This window comes from Thamnophis sirtalis, unplaced genomic scaffold (assembly GCF_051295495.1).
Source record: "Thamnophis sirtalis isolate CommonGarterSnake01/CBP01778 unplaced genomic scaffold, rThaSir2_p1.2 scaffold_3, whole genome shotgun sequence".
Classification (NCBI taxonomy): domain Eukaryota; kingdom Metazoa; phylum Chordata; class Lepidosauria; order Squamata; family Natricidae; genus Thamnophis; species Thamnophis sirtalis.
Window position 1 is genome coordinate 17,318,905 of NW_028261383.1, and position 17,577 is coordinate 17,336,481.

Below are 17,577 nucleotides of genomic sequence, written 5' to 3' on the forward strand. Positions count from 1 at the left end.
TGCTAATAAAGTCTATATTTCAGTCACACACACACACACACACACACACACACACACACACACACACACACACACAGAGAGGCCCTATCTGATCAATATATTCTAAGACCCTGTCTTAACTTTAGCCTTTTCTGGCCCTTGGTGCACCTCTTGCTGCATTGAAATTAGCTAAGAATTTCTGCATAAAGAAATTCTGCATAAAGACGAATGGAAACAATTTTGCTTGCTAAATCACCATCAGAGTTCCAGGGTTCCTACCGGTTTGGACTGGTTTGGCTGAGTAGGTAGTAACTCAGCCGCCCACGCATCGGAACCAGTTCCACCGGCGACATCATAGGTGCCGCCATCTTGCTTTTTGCTTCTGCACATGCGCAAAGCAATTTTTAACTACTGTGCATGCGCACATAGCGCGCATTAAGCCCACGCATGACCCAAGCATGTCCCCTGAGCGAAGCGGCAGTAAAAGAATCCGGAACCCACCCCCGATCACCATTAATGCTTGCTAAAAATGGAACCCCAAATGAAGACACAGGACAAGGCAATTATGTGAACAGGAAACCTGGGAAACAGCTGTGCTTTAAATACATTTAGAGCTGGATGATTAGGCTGAAATGTTATTGAGATGAAGAAAAGACGCGCAGGCAGGAAGAAGTTTAATGGGAAGGCACTCTCAACAGCTCATGAGAGCTCCCTTTTTATTGTCATAAAACAGTTTATGTGGCAGAATCTGATTCATTAATCAAAGTTCACTTGTACTGATTGACTAGACAAAGCTATGGCTGAGAAGGTTAATGGAAAGCTCATGGTTTGCAAGCGAGGGAATGTCCCTACGTGCCAAATCTCAGGTCCTACAATTATTAAGGAAGGATCAGGTTAATGATCATTGTGCTGAGTTGCATTCCTCAGGCTTCATACTTATTAAGGAAGGATCATTGTGCTGACAGTTGTATTTCTCAACGTGGTTTGCCAGCTATTGAGAAAAGCAAACATATAAATATTTTGACTTGAATCCATAAACCAATGCATGAGAAAAAGGGAACTTAGAAGGAAGGGGGGGGGGTGCTGTGTTACTGGAAATAGAGAGTAAGTGTGCTGATGATTGTTAAGTATGCTAATCTATTCATAAGCAAAGAGCAAACAGAGAGTCCAGATAAGCAACACAATCAGGCAAGCCAAAACTTGACAAGATTAACTCAGATAAACACTTAGGATTTGCATTTCCCCTTTTGGCTGTACAGCCCCTACATGACCCCAAAGGAATCTGGCAGCATCCATTAAAATATTAAAGGACATGTTATTGCACAGGAATAGGCATCTCAATCATGCCTGTTCCTGAGCAATAACATGCTCAATCATGAGATCCCAAACAATGCATAAAAGCCCAGCTGTCTCAACCCTATTTTGTCAGCCACCCTAGAAACATGCTTTTGTCACTAAAGTTTCTAACATCCAAATAAACAGACCTCCGCTCCTTGTAGCCAGTCTCCATTTTATTTCCATCGTCTTTCTCCTGGCTTGGAACCAGATTTTTCTTCCACAATGGCTTAACCCTAACCCTAGACCAAAACAAGTGCAAAAATGCCAGGTAACTTCTAGAAGCCTGGCATTCTGACAAATCAGAAACAGAATAACAGAGTTGGAAGGGACCTTGGAGATCTTCGTAGCCAGTGGTGGGATTCAAATAATTTAACAACCCGTTCTCTGCCATCGATCGCTGTCGGTGAAGTTGGGCACCAGTGAGGACAGACTTTTTGCCTAGTTTTGTCTGACTGTCGGGGGGGGGGGGCAGATGGGGGCCTGGGGAGGAAGCCTGCGTCAAGCTAGATTGGAAAAGCTATGGAGTCTGGGATACAACTTTTATGTAAAATAGAAGAGTACGGTAGGATAGCGGGGCTATGTATAAACAAAGAGAAGACAAAACTGCTAATTAAAAATATGACTCTGAACCAGAAAAGGGAAGTACAAAGCCTGTTAGGGATCAACATGGCCCACAAAATACAATATTTGGGAATTTGGCTGACGGAGAGATGTTCCTCTATCAAGGTAGATAACTATATGAAATTACTACAATAAAAGGAAAAGCTGGCTGTGAGAGGAGGCTGGGTGAGCCTGACCCGGATGCTTCCTGGGTCCCGTCATCCCAGAAGCAGCAAACCCTATCTGCTGGTCATATTGGAGTGGAGACTCCTAGTATTGTTGTGAAAAAGTCTTTCAACTCTGGTAAACACCTGCCAGAACACCCTTGGTTCTCAGGCTGACCTCTTGCTGTCTGGACCTGCTTTCTATCTCTCCCTTCCCTCCCCCCATAGTCCACTGGCAAGCAAAAAAGTGATAATAGTTGCAACAGCAAAAGCACTTTTGAAGCTTGACACATAGATCTCGATCTCAGAATAGAGCTGGAAGGGATCTTCTAGTCTAACCCCCTGCTCAAGCAGGAGACCCCATACCATTTCAGACAAGTGGCTGTCCAGTCTTTTCTTAAAAACCTCCAGTGAATAGGCACCTACAACTTCTCAAAGGAAGTCGTTCCACTGGTTAATTGTTCTGTTAGGAAGTTTCTCCTTAATTCCAGGTTGCTTCTCTCCTTGATTAGTTTCCATTTCTTATGGTCCTGTCCAGTGGTGGGCTGCAGGCGGCACACCCTGATACGTGCATACTGGAGCCTGCCCAGAGCACCGGATACCATTCCGGTACGGTGCTCCGGAGAGCCTACCTGCCTGTCCTCGCTCCTTACCTGTGCTTTTAATCTTTTGGTGCTTCTGCGCATGGCGCATATGGTGCCTGCGCGACACTCCGCTGAGCAGCTGGAGCATTGCTGAGGTTTCAGGAAATATCGCAGGTAAGTACGACGCTGGTTGGAACGGAATCCACAACCCACCACTGGTCCTGTCCAAGTACAAGGAATAAATTTCAGCCCACATGGAAAAAGATGGTCAACTAAAATCTCATCCTTTGTTTCTCTCCAGGTCTTTTTATTATTCAGCATGGGATTTGATCATTCCAAGGTACCCATTAAATTAGTGGACAAAACAATTGGAACTAGCTATGTCTACAACTAACTTCCTGAAGCTGTGTGCACCCCCTAATAGACTTTACACAAAGTGCCAGAAGACCCTGCAAGCAATAGCAATAGCAGTTAGACTTATATACCGCTTCATAGGGCTTTCAGCCCCCTCTAAGCGGTTTACAGAGTCAGCATATCGCCCCCACAGTCTGGGTCCTCATTTTACCCACCTCGGAAGGATGGAAGGCTGAGTCAACCCTGAGCCGGTGAGATTTGAACAGCCGAACTGCAGAACTGCAGTCAGCTGAAGTAGCCTGCAGTGCTGCATTTAACCACTGCACCACTTCGGCTCTTAAGGGTGGGAAAGAGTGCATTAGGGGGAGAGGCAGGGATGATAAGCATGGGAGTAGGAGGAAAAGCCCTTCTCGTTGATTCTTTGTCCAAGAAATGTGGCAGTGTCTCTAGAGGTGGTAGTTTCTCTGTCTTCCTCTCCTGTCCAGGAACTGGAGAAAATCTCTGGAGGAGCCACTTCCTTCAAGAATAGCCACCCTGAAGGCTGCAGATTGCAGAAGGCCTCAAAATGAGCCAAATCTTGTCAAAAATGGCAGGGCAGTCAGAAGATGAGGAACAGGAGTCTCTACTGGAAACACAGCTTTCATTTTGTGGGTTTTTTTGAAACTCTGGCTTGAAGTGACGGAAGGTGGGGCTGGCAGGACAGACGAAGAAGCCACCGTTAGGAAAATAGAGATTTCTGTCATTTTTTATTTATTTAACTAAATTTGCATAGCACCTCTTCTCAAATCTTGGGCTCCAGGTGCCTAAGCATAATTGGAAAAGCCAAGTGGCAGCTTGTGACAAAGAAAATATTCCTGAAAAGAAAAATCAAAATCAGTTCTAAAATGGAGAACCTTGTGGATGTTCCAGAAATTATTTCCAGAAATGAGGCTCCTGTGTTGAGAAATGAAGAGGAGAAAAGTGGTGTATCATCTGTGATTGCAGATCACAGGTGGAATTAACCAAATTGGTGGAAGAAATTGAAAGGGAATATAAAGCTTAAATACTATGAAAGAAAAAAGAAGAGAAAAATTTATGTTTTATGTGGTGGCTGAGTAGAAAATTAATCACAGGAAATAAGACTAGGAAGCTTAAGCCCTTTGGAGAATTTAAGGGAAGGGAGATATCATTAGATCATAAATAAACAAAGAAAGCATGAAAAACCAAAATAAAAAGAAATGAAAGCTCCATTGGTATGAAAAGATTCAACTCCACTTGCAGTTGACAATGACAAGAGGTTTGCTACATTGGGAAAAACAAAGAATTTAAATGAAGGGGGAAATGATTAAAAATCAATTTAAAAACAATGGAGTTAATGTTTTATTATATTCTATCTATCTATCTATCTATCTATCTATCTATCTATCTATCTATCTATCTATCTATCTATCCATCCATCCATCCATCCATCCATCTAATTCTGTAGTTTGACCAGAGAATCATTAATGAGCAATACTTCAATTATTGATATTTGATTTTATTTCAGTCAAGTTTATACTTTTTCCTAATCTTGAATAAAATATTCTACACATGCATTTAGGGAGCTCAACATTCTGGCTCCTTTTGTGAGAAATTATCATCCCATCTTCACACACTACATTGATATCTATATGATTATTTTCTCACATCATGAGAGGCCTTTGGCAAAAAAAAAAGGTTTCTTGCTTCTACATTCATACGGGTTGATTCAAGTTTCAGTTTGACACCAGTGGAGGCGAGCTGGATTCTTTTTTAATATCTTCGCATACCAGAGAAAGTTCCCATTCTACTTCAGTATGCGGGTCAGGAGGGAATGAAGCAGCTTTCTGAAGTAGTTTTCTTCAATTTTGTATTGTGTTGTTTTGGCCCTCATTGATATCCAATGTCAGCACATTGGAGTTGTTTTCATTCTAACTCACCTGAGTATCACAACTTGGGAAAGGGGGAAGGAAGGACAAACCGGAGGAAGGAAGGGAAATTTGTGAGCAGTTTAAACCGTAACTCCACTTTTAATTCAGTTATCATAATCAATGGAACAATTTAATATCACATTCCACTTTTCCCTGTATATAGTACATTGATGAAACTTTAATTCCTTTTCAATTGTAATATTCCTCCAGGCTCCAGAATTTCTGCTGTCATTTCATATTTTTTTCACTGGAAAAAGAATTTAGGGCCCTTTTATGAGACGAGTACATTTTAAAAAAAGAAAGGGAAGGGAAAATAATTGCAGCATGAAAGAAGGAAAATTTAAACTATGGGAAACATCTGTGGAAATTCTCAAGTGATCCAGGTCATAGATATTTTTTCAAAAGGCAAATGGACTGTTTTTCCCTTGAGGAAGTATATGATTAGCTTCAATAAGAATAGACTAACAGAGTTGGAAGGGACCTTGGAGGTCTTCTAGTCCAATCCCCTGCTTAGGAAGGAAACCCTTCAGAACCATTTTCAGACAAATGGTTATCCAGTCTCTTCTTAAAAACTTCCAGTGTTGGAGAATTTACCACTTCTGGAGGCAAGTTGTTCCACTGATTACTTGTTCTAACCGTTAGGAAATTTCTCCTCAGTTCAAAATTTCTTCTCTCCTTGATTAGTTTTCACCCATTCCTTCTTGTTCCACCGTCAGGTGCTTTGGAGAATAGCCTGACTCCCTCTTCTTTGTGGCAGCCCCTGAGATATTGGAAGAACTCTATCATGTCTCCCCTAGTCCTTCTTTTCATGAAACTAGACATACTCAGTTCCTGCACATGTTATGTTTTAGCTTCCATTCCCCTCCATCTTGGTTGCTCTTCTCTTCACTCTTTCTATAGTCTCCGCATCTTTTTTACATCGTGGCGACCAAAACTGGATGGAGTATTTCAAGTGTGGCCTTAGCAAGGCATTATAAAGTGGTATTAACACTTCACGTGATCTTGATTCTATCCCTCTGTTTATGCAGCTTAGAACTGTGTTGGCTTTTTTTGGCAGCTGCAGCACACTGCTGGCTCATAAAAAAGCAAAGCATCTTTCTTAAGGAAAAAACCCAATCCATTTGCCTTTGAAAAAGCATCTTTCACTAAAGTATGGGAAGTGACTGTGGATCAGTTGAATTTCTACCTCAATTTCCACTTTAATGGATGAATGACTAATCAAGCTTTGTCATGAAGAGATACACATTATTTTGCTGGGGGGAAACAACACCTGTTAAATATCTGCTGGTTTACGCATACACCACAATCCGGATCAACTGAAAACCGATAAAACATATTCTTCAGAAGAGAGAGATTTTCATTATAGAGGTACATTAGCCTTCTTTAAATTACAGTGCCTTCAAAAATTTACTATTAGTAAAGACCTTCCCACATTCCACACATTTATAGGGCTTTTCCTGTGTGGATTCAGGTATGGGAAGTAAGTTGACTATGAGAAAAGGTCTTTCAACACTATTACATTTATATGCCTTCCCCCCTCTATGGATCCTTTTATGTTTCATAAGGGATGAATTTTCACCAAAACTCTTTCCACATTCCGTGCATTTTTATGCCTTCTCCCCTGTATGGATCCTTTTATGGAAAACAAGTTCATTGTTCTTTGAAATAGCCAAACCAAAATCCAAGGTCCCACTCACAACTAGTTTTTGAGTCAGGTTTTGACAATATGCTGACTTTGTAAACTGCTTAAGAGTACCGTAAAGCAGTTTGGAACGGTATATAAGTTTAAGTGGAATGGCTATTGCTATGTAGTTTTTCCCCGAGCATGGATCCTTTTATGACAAGTAAGACCATTACTCCAAGCAAAGCACTTTCCACATTCCATGCATTTATAGGGCTTTTCCCCTGTGTGGATCCTTTTATGTACAGTAAGAGGCCTGTTTGCGCAAAAGCTCTTTCCACATTCTTGGCATTTATATGGCCTCTCCCCTGTGTGGATCCTTTTATGGGTAGTGAGATGACTGCTATTAGTGAAGCCCTTTCCACACTGCTCACATTTATATGGCCTCTCCCCTGTGTGGATCCTTTTATGGCAAGTAAGCTCACTGCTGTGAGTAAAGGTCTTTCCACATTCTTGGCATTTATACGGTCTCTCCCCCGTGTGGATCCTTTTATGGGAAGTAAGTAATGAATTTTCACGGAAGCTCTTTCCACACTCCACACATTTATAGGGTTTTTCCCCTGTGTGGATCCTCCTATGGGAAGTGAGATGACTGCTATCAATAAAACCCTTCCCACACTGCTCACATTTATATGGCCTCTCCCCTGTGTGGAATCTGTTATGGCAAATAAGCTGATTGCTGTGAGTAAAGGTCTTTCCACATTCCATACATTTATACGGCCTCTCCCCGGTGTGGATCCTTTTATGAGCAGTAAGTGTCGCATTTTGAAAGAAGCTCTTTCCACACTCTGCACATTTATATAATTTTTCCCCTGTATGAATTTTTTTATGTGAATTAAGATTACTGCCATTAGTAAAGCCCTTTCCGCACTCCTCACATTTATATGGCTTTTCCCCCGTGTGAATCCTTTTATGAATAGTTAAAAGTCTATTTTCATAGAAGCTCTTTCCACATTCTTGGCATTCATATGGCCTCACTCCTGTGTGGATCTTTTTATGGGAAGAGAGATTACTGCAATTAGTAAAGGTCTTTCCACACTCCTCACATTTATATGGTCTTTCCCCTGTGTGGACCCTTTTATGGCAAGTAAGCTGATTGTTGTTAGTAAAGGTCTTTCCACACTCCTCACATTTATATGGTCTTTCCCCTGTGTGGACCCTTTTATGGCAAGTAAGCTGATTGCGAAGAGTAAAGGTCTTTCCACACTCCTCACATTTATATGGTCTCTCCCCTGTGTGGACCCTTTTATGGCAAGTAAGCTGATTGTTGTGAGTAAAGGTCTTTCCACACTCCATGCATTTATATGGTCTCTCCCCTGTGTGGATCCTTTTATGGCAAGTAAGCTGATTGTTGTGAGTAAAGGTCTTTCCACATTCCATACATTTATATGGTCTCTCCCCTTTGTGGATCCTTTTATGTTTTTTAAGTAATGCATTTTCACAGGCTTTTCCACAGTCCATGCTTTTATGCAGTTTTTCTCCTGTATGGATCCTCTTATGCGAATTAAGATTACCCTTCTGAGTAAAGGTCTTTCCACACTCCTCACATTTATATGGTCGCTCCCCTGTGTGGATCCTTTTATGGCAAGTAAACTGATTGTTTTGAGTAAAGGTCTTTCCACACTCCTCACATTTATATGGTCTCTCCCCTGTGTGGACCCTTTTATGGCAAGTAAGTTGATTGCGAAGAGTAAAGGTCTTTCCACACTCCTCACATTTATATGGTCTCTCTCCTGTGTGGATCCTTTTATGTTTTTTAAGTGATGCATTTTCACAGAAGGTTTTTCCACAGTCCATGCATTTATACAGTTTTTCTCCTGTATGGATCCTCTTATGTGAATTAAGATTACCCTTCTGAGTAAAGGTCTTTCCACACTCGGTGCATGTATATGGCTTCTTCCCTTTATGGATCCATTTATGGGAAGTAATTTGGCAGCTTCTTCTGAAGTTTTTCCCACTTTCCAAACATTTATAAGGCTTCTCTTCTGTCTGGATCATTTTATGAGATGTAAGGGACGCATTTTCAGAAGAAACAGTGAAAGGTGAATTGCAATGCTTCCAACGTTCTCTGTATATATAATTTTCTTTTGAGCTTTGGATTGGATAGTGTTCCTTTGCATCTAATTCGATCTGGAACAGTTTTACACAATTCCCAATATGTTTTTTCTCTATTTCTTCATTTTGGGCAAAAAAACCTTGCTTCAGAGCCTCAATGGAAGACAAACTTTCTTGTTCCCAATTATTTGACTGATTTCTCTCATGATTTTTAAGTTCCATTTGAATCAAAGGTTGCTCCATTCTGTCTCCAGCATCAATCACTTGCAGTTCTCTGGAACATTTATTCTCCTGCCCATAATTACCTGAAGAGGAAAAGAGAAATGAAAATGATTGTAAAGCTAAGAAAAAAGATAAAACTATAGGAACTTCTATCAGGAATTTTTCAAATGCCAAATGTCAGCGTTCCAAATATCATGCAAATTAAATCAGAGTCCAAGGCAGAGCTATCCTTAAAGTTCCAATTTAATAAGATAGACATTTTGGCACAAACTGTGGAGTCCCAAATCTAAAAGCTTCCTGGGATTACACCCAGTTGAAAGTTCATGATCTTATCCCCACACCCATAAATCCATCAAACGGTCCAATCTTCTTTCCCCACACTGGCATTTCCATCCATCTAGTTCCGGTCCGATGCAGAGGTGCAGAGACAAAAGATGACCTTGGGTTTCTAGAAAGGAATGACAACAACACATTCCACAATTCTACTCCTTTCTATTCCCCCTCCCAATTACTACACTAATGAAACAGCATAATGAAATAATAGTGTGTGTGGCAAGCAAAAGATCCTAAAAGGAATATAATTGCAGGCCTGACATCAATATATTGGAGTTTCCCTGCTTACACTGGTATGGTAAAGAAAACAGAATTTCTACTTTTATGAACCACAGATCTTTGAAAATATTTGGAACATTCTTTTTGTTCACAATTTGTCCATATTCAAATCTCACCAAGTGTCATTTCTCAATTAAGGAAGACCCGGGGGAAACATCCAAGCAGATATTAAGAGAAAAGCTAACATTTATTAGAGGGGATCCAATTCCAGCAAACGTATGAGAACTAAATCAATTTTGAAACTCATCCTTTTCTTCCAACTCAAACTACTTTACTTTTACTATTCATTTTTCTTTTGTGAAAAAGTCATAGCTTCAGAGAAAAAAAAACATCTCAGGCTTTTCTACGAACAATAAACAACAAGTTTGTAATGGAAAAATGGCACATATCATCCTTAAACTCAAGGCTCAGGATGGAAATGAAACACAAGAAAAATCATTAGTCCAAGAGCTGAAGGAATCAGAGTCCTTCATTGCAGTTAGGGAAGCATCTGGGCTCAAAAACCTGAAATTGGTGGAGTTGGTGGAGTAGCAAATTGGTGGAGTAGCAACGATTACATTTTCATTGATATGTTGCAAAACAAATAGAAATATTCAGAGGAGAAATCACACCCAGATGCATCTAAGCGAAGCATCATTGACCTCTTTGCTTCCTTTGAGCAGGAGAAAGTCAGATCTTTTCCTTCTCTCTCTTCCAGGTGATGACACCTAGATGGGGATTTTTAAATAACAAACAGCTGATGGGATCTTAACTACAAACGGTCTTCCCAAACACCCTGATGTCAAATTCTTACCCAGAGAGGCCAAGTTCTTATTATTTTCCATCATGACTTCTGAATGCAGTGCCTTTTGGTCAGGATCCAAGTGAGACCACTCCCCCTCGGAGAAATACACATCCACTTCCTCGAAGGACACGGGGCTGTCCTGAATAAGGAAGAAAACCAAATAGGCTTGGGAGGAACATCACATTATTTAGAAATTCCCAAAACAAAAAGAACAAAGGTTTTATCAACATTTATTTTTCACATGTTGAACCACCCATCAATGTGCTGTACTCTTTCAATGCTATCCACTGAAAGGAATCACAGTTTCCTATTATCCGTGTCTATCTGTGCAACTACTATAGAAATGCTGGTAGACTTTAGGAGAAACCCTACCGTAAGGTCCAATAATGACAGTTGGTCTTACCTGAACTGTTCTTTTAAGAGGTGTTTGCAGGATGGGCCAGAGATGGTATTATCACAGCCAATTGGCCTTGTCCACTACTCTTTTGCCCGCGGCAGAACTCTGGCATTCTCTCCTCTCCCCTGACACCCCACTGACTAACCCACCTATTTATCGGAAACTTTGTTAGGCTCGCATTCCCCCCCCTCCCCAATCTTCCTCCCTTTGCAATTCATGCAAGGTTAACTCAACAGAGAAGACTCAATCCAAATGGCAACTGGCATTGCATTTATTAAAGAAAAAAAGGAAATCTGAAGGAAAAGAGGGAGCATGGGGTGGGGGGCATCAGAAACAGAGAAAGCGAGGAAGAGCGGGTGCGACGCTGCAGCTTTAAACCGAATGACAGAGTTGAAGCCTCTAAAAAAAGGCGCCCTCTACTATGAGGCAGGAGAACTGCGTGCCTCACCTACTCGGGACTTTTTAGGCTTTTAAACCTCTGCTTAACTGGTCGAGCGATCATAAAACACCTAAAAAGTCAGGCTAGATGAGGCACACAGTTCTCCTGCCTCATAGTAGAGGACGCTTTTTAAGAGGCTTTTTTAAACAGTTAGGCAGCAACTAGCTCAGCCTCACCTCAGCTCTCACCTTTTTCCTTTTACATTTTTTCCCCTTTCATGTTGACAGTGGTGAGGCTGTGCCTCCCCTCCCTGCACGTCACTGCTTATTACTATTCCCCTTCGCTACCATACCACCACCTCTTACAATATTAGACAACACAGTATCAACAGTAGAGACCTTCAAATTTATTGGTTCTATCGTATCTCAAGACCTAAGATGGACACCTGTTCTGACCCCCCCTTCTTCGCTCGTTAACAGACGACAGGCAGACAGACTTAAAAGGAAATAACTTTATCAGTCCTGGCTTCCGCTGGCTGCGAGCCCAAAATAAACATAAATAAAGTCTCTGGCAAGAAGATAACAGAATGCAAAAACAAAGATCTCTTATGACAAAACCAGGTGCACAGAAAGAAAGCAAAGCACTTCTCCAAGTGTCTCTTTGAATCAGGGTTACAGAAAGCAAATCACTTATCCAAACTACGACCGATGAACCATGAACCATGAACGAACGTTGACTTCTACAACCAGGGCGTGGCACCATCAGTCCTTTTATCTCCAGAAGACCACACTAACGAGCCCCAGCTGCATTGTTATTCCTGCATCCCGACTCAACTCACAGCAAACTTCTGCTGAGTCACAACAGACACCTAACATCAAAAACATCATCAAAAAAGCACAACAAAGAATGTTCTTTCTGCGCCAACTCCGGAAGCTGCAACTGCACAAGGAGCTGCTGATACAGTTCTACAGAGGAATTATTGAGTCTGTCATCTGCACCTCTATAACTGGTTTGGTTCTGTAGCCCAACAAGACAAACATAGACTTCAGAGGATAATCAGAACTGCAGAAAAAACAATTACTGCCAACCTGCCTTCCATTGAGGACATGTATACTGCATGAGTCAAAAAGAGGGCCGTGAAAATATTTACAGACTCCTCCATCCTGGACATAAATTGTTTCAACTCCTACCCTCAAAACGACGCTAAAGAGCACTGCACACCAAGATAACTAGATCAAGAACAGTTTTTTTCCTGAATGCCATTATTCTGCTAAATAAATAATTTCCTCACCACTGTCAAACTATTCACAAAGGCTGCATTCCATTACTATTAGTCTTTTCATTGTTCCTATCACCCATCTCCTCCCACTTATGACTGCAGGACTGTAACTTTTTAAAAAAAACATACAAGCAACATACACAATGTGGTTCAGATTCTTGTTAGGAAATTGTTTTTGAAGATTGATATTTAACTCTCCTTGTGTTAATTACTCTGCCTAGTTTTCAATAATTAGTTCTTCATAAAATATTTCAAGAGAGGAATTATAAATACCATCAACATAAAATGGAGCTCGCTCAGTGACTGAAATACACCAAGTAAATGAGATGAAGAGTATGAAGTACAGGAGTGGGGGGAAGAGGAGAGAAAGAAAGAGTGGAAAGGGGAAAGAGAAGGAGAGAGGAAGGGGAAGTAGAGAAGAGGACGATGACAGAGGGAAGAAAGGAGGGAGGGAGGGAGGAGAGAGGGAGAAGAAAGTGATGCATAAGGTACAAATATGGTGTAGGGGTTAGGAGAAGAGTCAATAATGAGCCAAGGTGGTGCAGTGGTTAGAGTGCAGCACTGCAGGCTACTTCAGCTGACTGCAGTTCAGCAGTTTGGCTGTTCAAATCTCACCGGCTCAAGGTTGACTCAGCCTTCCATCCTTCCGAGGTGGGTAAAATGAGGACCCGAATTGTTGGGGGTAATATGCTGACTCTGTAAACCGCTTAGAGAGGCCTGAAAGGCCTATGAAGCGGTATATAAGTCTAACTGTTACTACTATTAATAATTGTTTTTGGGAGTTGATGGTAAGATGAATTGAAGTGAACAGTTAATAATATAATATTATGGTGGTTATGTAATAGTATACATGTGGCTATATGTTATAAAAATAAAAAAATAAAAAAAACTTTATATAAAAATCTTTCAAGAGATAATTTTCATAATTATTTGATTTAGAATAGGACAACACTGCTCAAACATAAGTAAATACACTGGCAAATCAACTTGATTCTTGAGCAAAAGGAAGCTTACAAGTCTAATGAATTCATTTCCTCCACTTACTTGATTTGGAGTTTCAACTATGGTTTCAGCTTCATCATAAGGAGGAGGAAACTTCATTTGACTCGTCCCTGTGAAGGATTCAGAATTTTAAAATGCAGTATTAAAGGAATATAAATAAATAAATAAAAATAGAAAGATCTATATAATAGTCATCATAGAGAAGATGAGAAAGATGGGATCCTTCTGGATAATGGAAGGATCTTTGATTACCTCCTGAGCGGTCCTGACCTGGATCTTCCTCAGAGATCCTCCCCAAAAACAGCTCTTGAGGGGGATTTGATGTATTACTACTTCTCTCAGGATCTCTGATCTCCCCAGTGGACTTGAAATAGGAGGCAAGAGAAAAGAATTAACAGAGACCACACAACACGAAGTGGATTCTTGTTCTCTGAACACAACTTCAAAGCCCCAACATCCATCAGCGAGGTTGAGAGAGAAAAACCAATGGAATAATGTCCTACAAGAATTGGCGGGACATCTCCAGATATTATTAATGCAGATAAGTCCGGTAAGTAAGGCGGAAGTTTTCAAACCCATTCTTTATTGCCTAAAACCTTCCTGCAGCTCACCTGCAACTTGGCCTGCTCCTTCTGCTCCTCCGCCTGACTCAGGAGGAAGCCTTCTGCCAGGGCCACCGCCTGGGAACTGGTCTCTGCTCCACACTCCTGCACCCAGCTCTTCATCAACGGGGGAAGAAGGGCCAAGAGCTGCTCCAGAACAACCAAATCCAGCATCTGGGCTTTGGTGTGCTTTTCTGGTCTCAGCCATCGCCTACAAAAGTCATGGAGTCGGCTGCAAAGTCCTCGGGGACCCTCAGCCTCCTGGTACTGGAGGCTCCTGAAATTGCAGGCCTGAACCTCTGAATAAACGACGGTTTCCTCCTTCAGGATCTGCCCAGATCTTGCCCGCATCTCCCCATGGTAGCCAGGCTGAACAGCAGAAGGGCCTTTTCCAGTTCCCTCACTTGGTAAAAGTTGTGTCTCCATTCTGTCTCTGTCCTGTAACGCAACTCCAAACGGGTCCCAAGAATCTTGTGGATCTCCAAATGCCTTTTCATTCATAGGACCCTGACCACGGTACATTACCCCGTCCTCTTTCCCCATGAATTAATTTGGGTTCATGAAGGCGTACAAATGGCTCCTAGTTTGCGTATCTGAGAAGGCAAAAAGAAAATAAATCCCAACAATTAGTGTGGAGAAATTAACCATTGAACAACACTTATTCCCATGGAAGGAAGAAGTATACACTTTACTGAAATAGAACTCAAGTGGCTTTGAGCAAATGAGTCCTGTACTGTGTGTTTGTGTGTGTGTGTGTGTGGTGCAAAATATGGGACTGACTTCCACCAAGAAATTGGAAAAGCCAACAAATGCATTCCCTATTTCTTCCTTGTCACAAAGAAAGGGGTTCTTTTTTTTAAAAAAACCTTGACCTCCAACCAGATTTCACACAACCTGTCAAACCCCAAACAGGTGAACAAACTATGCAGGTTTAGGTCATACCCAATGAAATGACCCTGAATGAGGATGCCCCATTCCCATTCTTCAAGGTTCACCCAACGTGCCGGGAGCCCCAACTTGGGGAGCCTGGTGCGAATCCTGCCTCCTCCTCGCTCAGCTTCTCTCCTCTCCTGCTGGGCCTCCGCAAGGCCTACCCTTCCCCCCCCCCCAACCTCGGCCTCTTCCCCGCCACCGTCCTCGCTTCCTCCTGCAGGGAGAGGGCGGCTGGGGAGCATGGGACCTGGGGTTGCAGCCGGAGGAGGGCCGGTCGCAGGTCTCTCCCTCGTCCGCCTCCCTTTGCCCGGGAAGAGCCCCCAACTCACCCGGGGCACGTCTGGATCTCCCCCCGCCAGACTCCCCCGCAGCCCGAGGTTAAGGAGAGCGAGTGCGGCGTCCTAGAGCGGCAAGCGTTTGTGAGGCCACGCCTCCTCTGGAAAGCCAGCTGCGACCTACGCCCACCAGTAGACCATTGGCAAAGCGCCTGGTCTTTCCTTCTCTTAGCAGAGGGCGCCCTCTGGAGGAGTCTGCGCACAGCGCCAAGATTCCCCAAAAGGGCGGGAAGGAGGAGCGCGTCTGAGGGGAAGGGAGAGGACAGGGATGACGGGCATGGGAATAGGAGGAAAGGCCCCTCTCAATGGCTCCCTGCCCGACAAAGACTTCGGTGGCTCCAGAAGCGACAGTTTCTTCATCTTCCTCTCCTTCTTGTCCGGGAACCTTTTGGAGATGGAGAAAAATCTCTGGAGCATTTGAAATCGCTTCCCTCAAGAACAGCCACCCTGAAGGCTCCAATGGGTCCAAATCCTTTCAGAAACGGCCGGACGGTCAGAAGAGAAGGACCAGGTATCTCTGTTGGAAACACAACTTGTTTCTTGTAGTTGTTGTGAACCCCAGGCTGAAGTAGAAGAAGATGGGACGCAGGCAAGGAAGCCTGGAAAAATGGAAATTTCTGACTTATTTTTTTAAATTAAATATATACGGCTGCCCTTCTCAATTTCTTGGTTTGAGAGGCCTAAGAATAATTGGAAATACCAAGCGGCAGTTTGTGACAAAGGAAAAGATGCTGAAGAAAAGGAAATATTTTTTAAAAAGTTACAAAATGGAGAAAAAGCTGAGGCTCATGGGCGTTCTAGAAATTTTACCTCATAGCGAGGTTCCCTGGTGGACAAATGAAGAGAATGGAAATGGTATCTGTTCTCTATGACTGGACAAAAAGGTGGAATTACAAAATGAAGAAAAATAGTGAAAATAGAATATAAAATCTGAATACTATGAGGAAAAAAAATGTTTCTCATAGTAATAAAACAGGGAGTTGTCCTCCCTTTCAGCGATTGTTCATAATTCCCACTGATGTTTCATCTGGCTGGCCATTTGAACCACAGCTGTCGAGATCCAGAGGCAGCTATACCCACCCTGCTCTTGAGCCCAGACACATAATTACTAAAATACTGAGTGGTTGTATCTGTAGAATAGATCAGAAAACAACAATCAGAAGGGAATCTTCCTATAGAGATTAGCAACTATTTCAGACAGGCAAGAGGGATATCAGTCAACTGCAGAAGTGGTATTCAGCAGGTTCTGACCAGTTCCTGAAAATCAGTAGTGGAAATTTTGAGTAGTTCGGAGAACCGATAAATACCACCCTTGACTAGCCCCGCCCCCATCTATTCTCTGCCTCCTGAGTCCCAGCTGATCAGGAGGAATTGGGTAATCTTCCCCTGGAATGGGGGGTGGGGAATGTAGATTTTACAGTATCCTTCCCCCTGCCATGCCCACCAAGCCACGCTCACAAAACCGGTAGTAAAAAAAATTGAATGTCACCACTGGTCAACTGCCAGAATTGCAAGCTGCTGCGAGCCGTATAGTCTGATGGGATTCTTGCCTGGAGCTGGGCTGCAATTGGAAAAGCAACCACATTGAGACAACTCATTCCAACCAGTGAGAGAATTTTTGCTGAGTAAAGAATCAGCTATGCCACTTTCAGGACTTTCAGCCTTTTCTTTGGGTGAAGTATTTAAGCACAGATTATTATACACCTATTTAGGTGGCAACATCAACTTGTAGGGCTTAGGAAGGGGAAGTTATGGTAACTCAGAGCCATAATCAGCTGTTGGAGAATGTGTGTGCACTGTGTACATTTTCATGTCTTAGTAGTTTTTAATACAAACAAGGGAAAGAGCCCTTTGTACACCGAGTGAGTAATCATACCATTTATATTTAGTTTTAAAACTAATTTAGTCTTTCCCCTTTTTCCCTCAAAAAATGGGGAAAACAAGCCAGAAAACTACAAATCAGCCTAAGATCCATAGTTGGGAACATCCAAAGATCATGGAAAAATAACCAAGCAACAGATCTGCAAACACCTAGGAGCAAGCAAAGATATAGTAAGAAGCCAACATGGGTTTGTCAAAACCCATGTTTTCCTAGACCATGTTCTGTATTAACTGGCAAAGAATGGATTACACCTTACAAGAACTAGAAAGAATATATTTGAAAACAACTGGCTCACCTTATCAAAAGGGCTTTAAACTAAAATTGAGAGGAGAGGGTGTCCAATCTTCATGACCTCTAGAACCTAATCCCGAGGTGATTAGAGAGCCGAGGTGGCGCAGTGGTTAAATGCAGCACTGCAGGCTACTTCAGCTGACTGCAGTTCTGCTGTTCAAATCTCACCGGCTCAG

The 17,577-nt window shown here is 42.3% G+C and overlaps 2 protein-coding genes across 3 annotated transcripts in view; both read right to left on the reverse strand.

Moving 5' to 3' along the window:
* Positions 1–4,519: 4,519 nt before the first annotated feature.
* The window catches only part of LOC106554961 (uncharacterized), a 30,004-nt gene continuing 16,946 nt past the window's right edge, over positions 4,520–17,577 (reverse strand). The window contains exon 9 of the mRNA XM_087711584.1: positions 4,520–8,657. Coding sequence (XP_087567710.1) covers positions 6,752–8,657 — 1,906 coding nt within the window. The 3' untranslated portion in view covers positions 4,520–6,751. The remainder of the gene's footprint in view (positions 8,658–17,577) is intronic.
* LOC148047313 (zinc finger protein 202-like) lies at positions 9,131–15,322 on the reverse strand. 2 transcript variants are annotated; one of them, XM_087711557.1, is made up of 6 exons: positions 15,223–15,322; positions 13,970–14,553; positions 13,611–13,722; positions 13,401–13,468; positions 10,311–10,440; positions 9,131–9,353 (listed from the first exon to the last, which is right to left on the reverse strand). In XM_087711557.1, exons 2-6 carry the CDS (start codon positions 14,501–14,503, stop codon positions 9,235–9,237), a joined length of 963 nt encoding a protein of 320 aa, XP_087567683.1. In that variant the 5' UTR covers positions 14,504–14,553; positions 15,223–15,322; the 3' UTR covers positions 9,131–9,234. The 2 variants fall into 2 exon arrangements, with proteins under 2 accessions (XP_087567683.1, XP_087567684.1); XM_087711558.1 differs by lacking the exon at positions 9,131–9,353 and adding an exon at positions 9,361–10,224.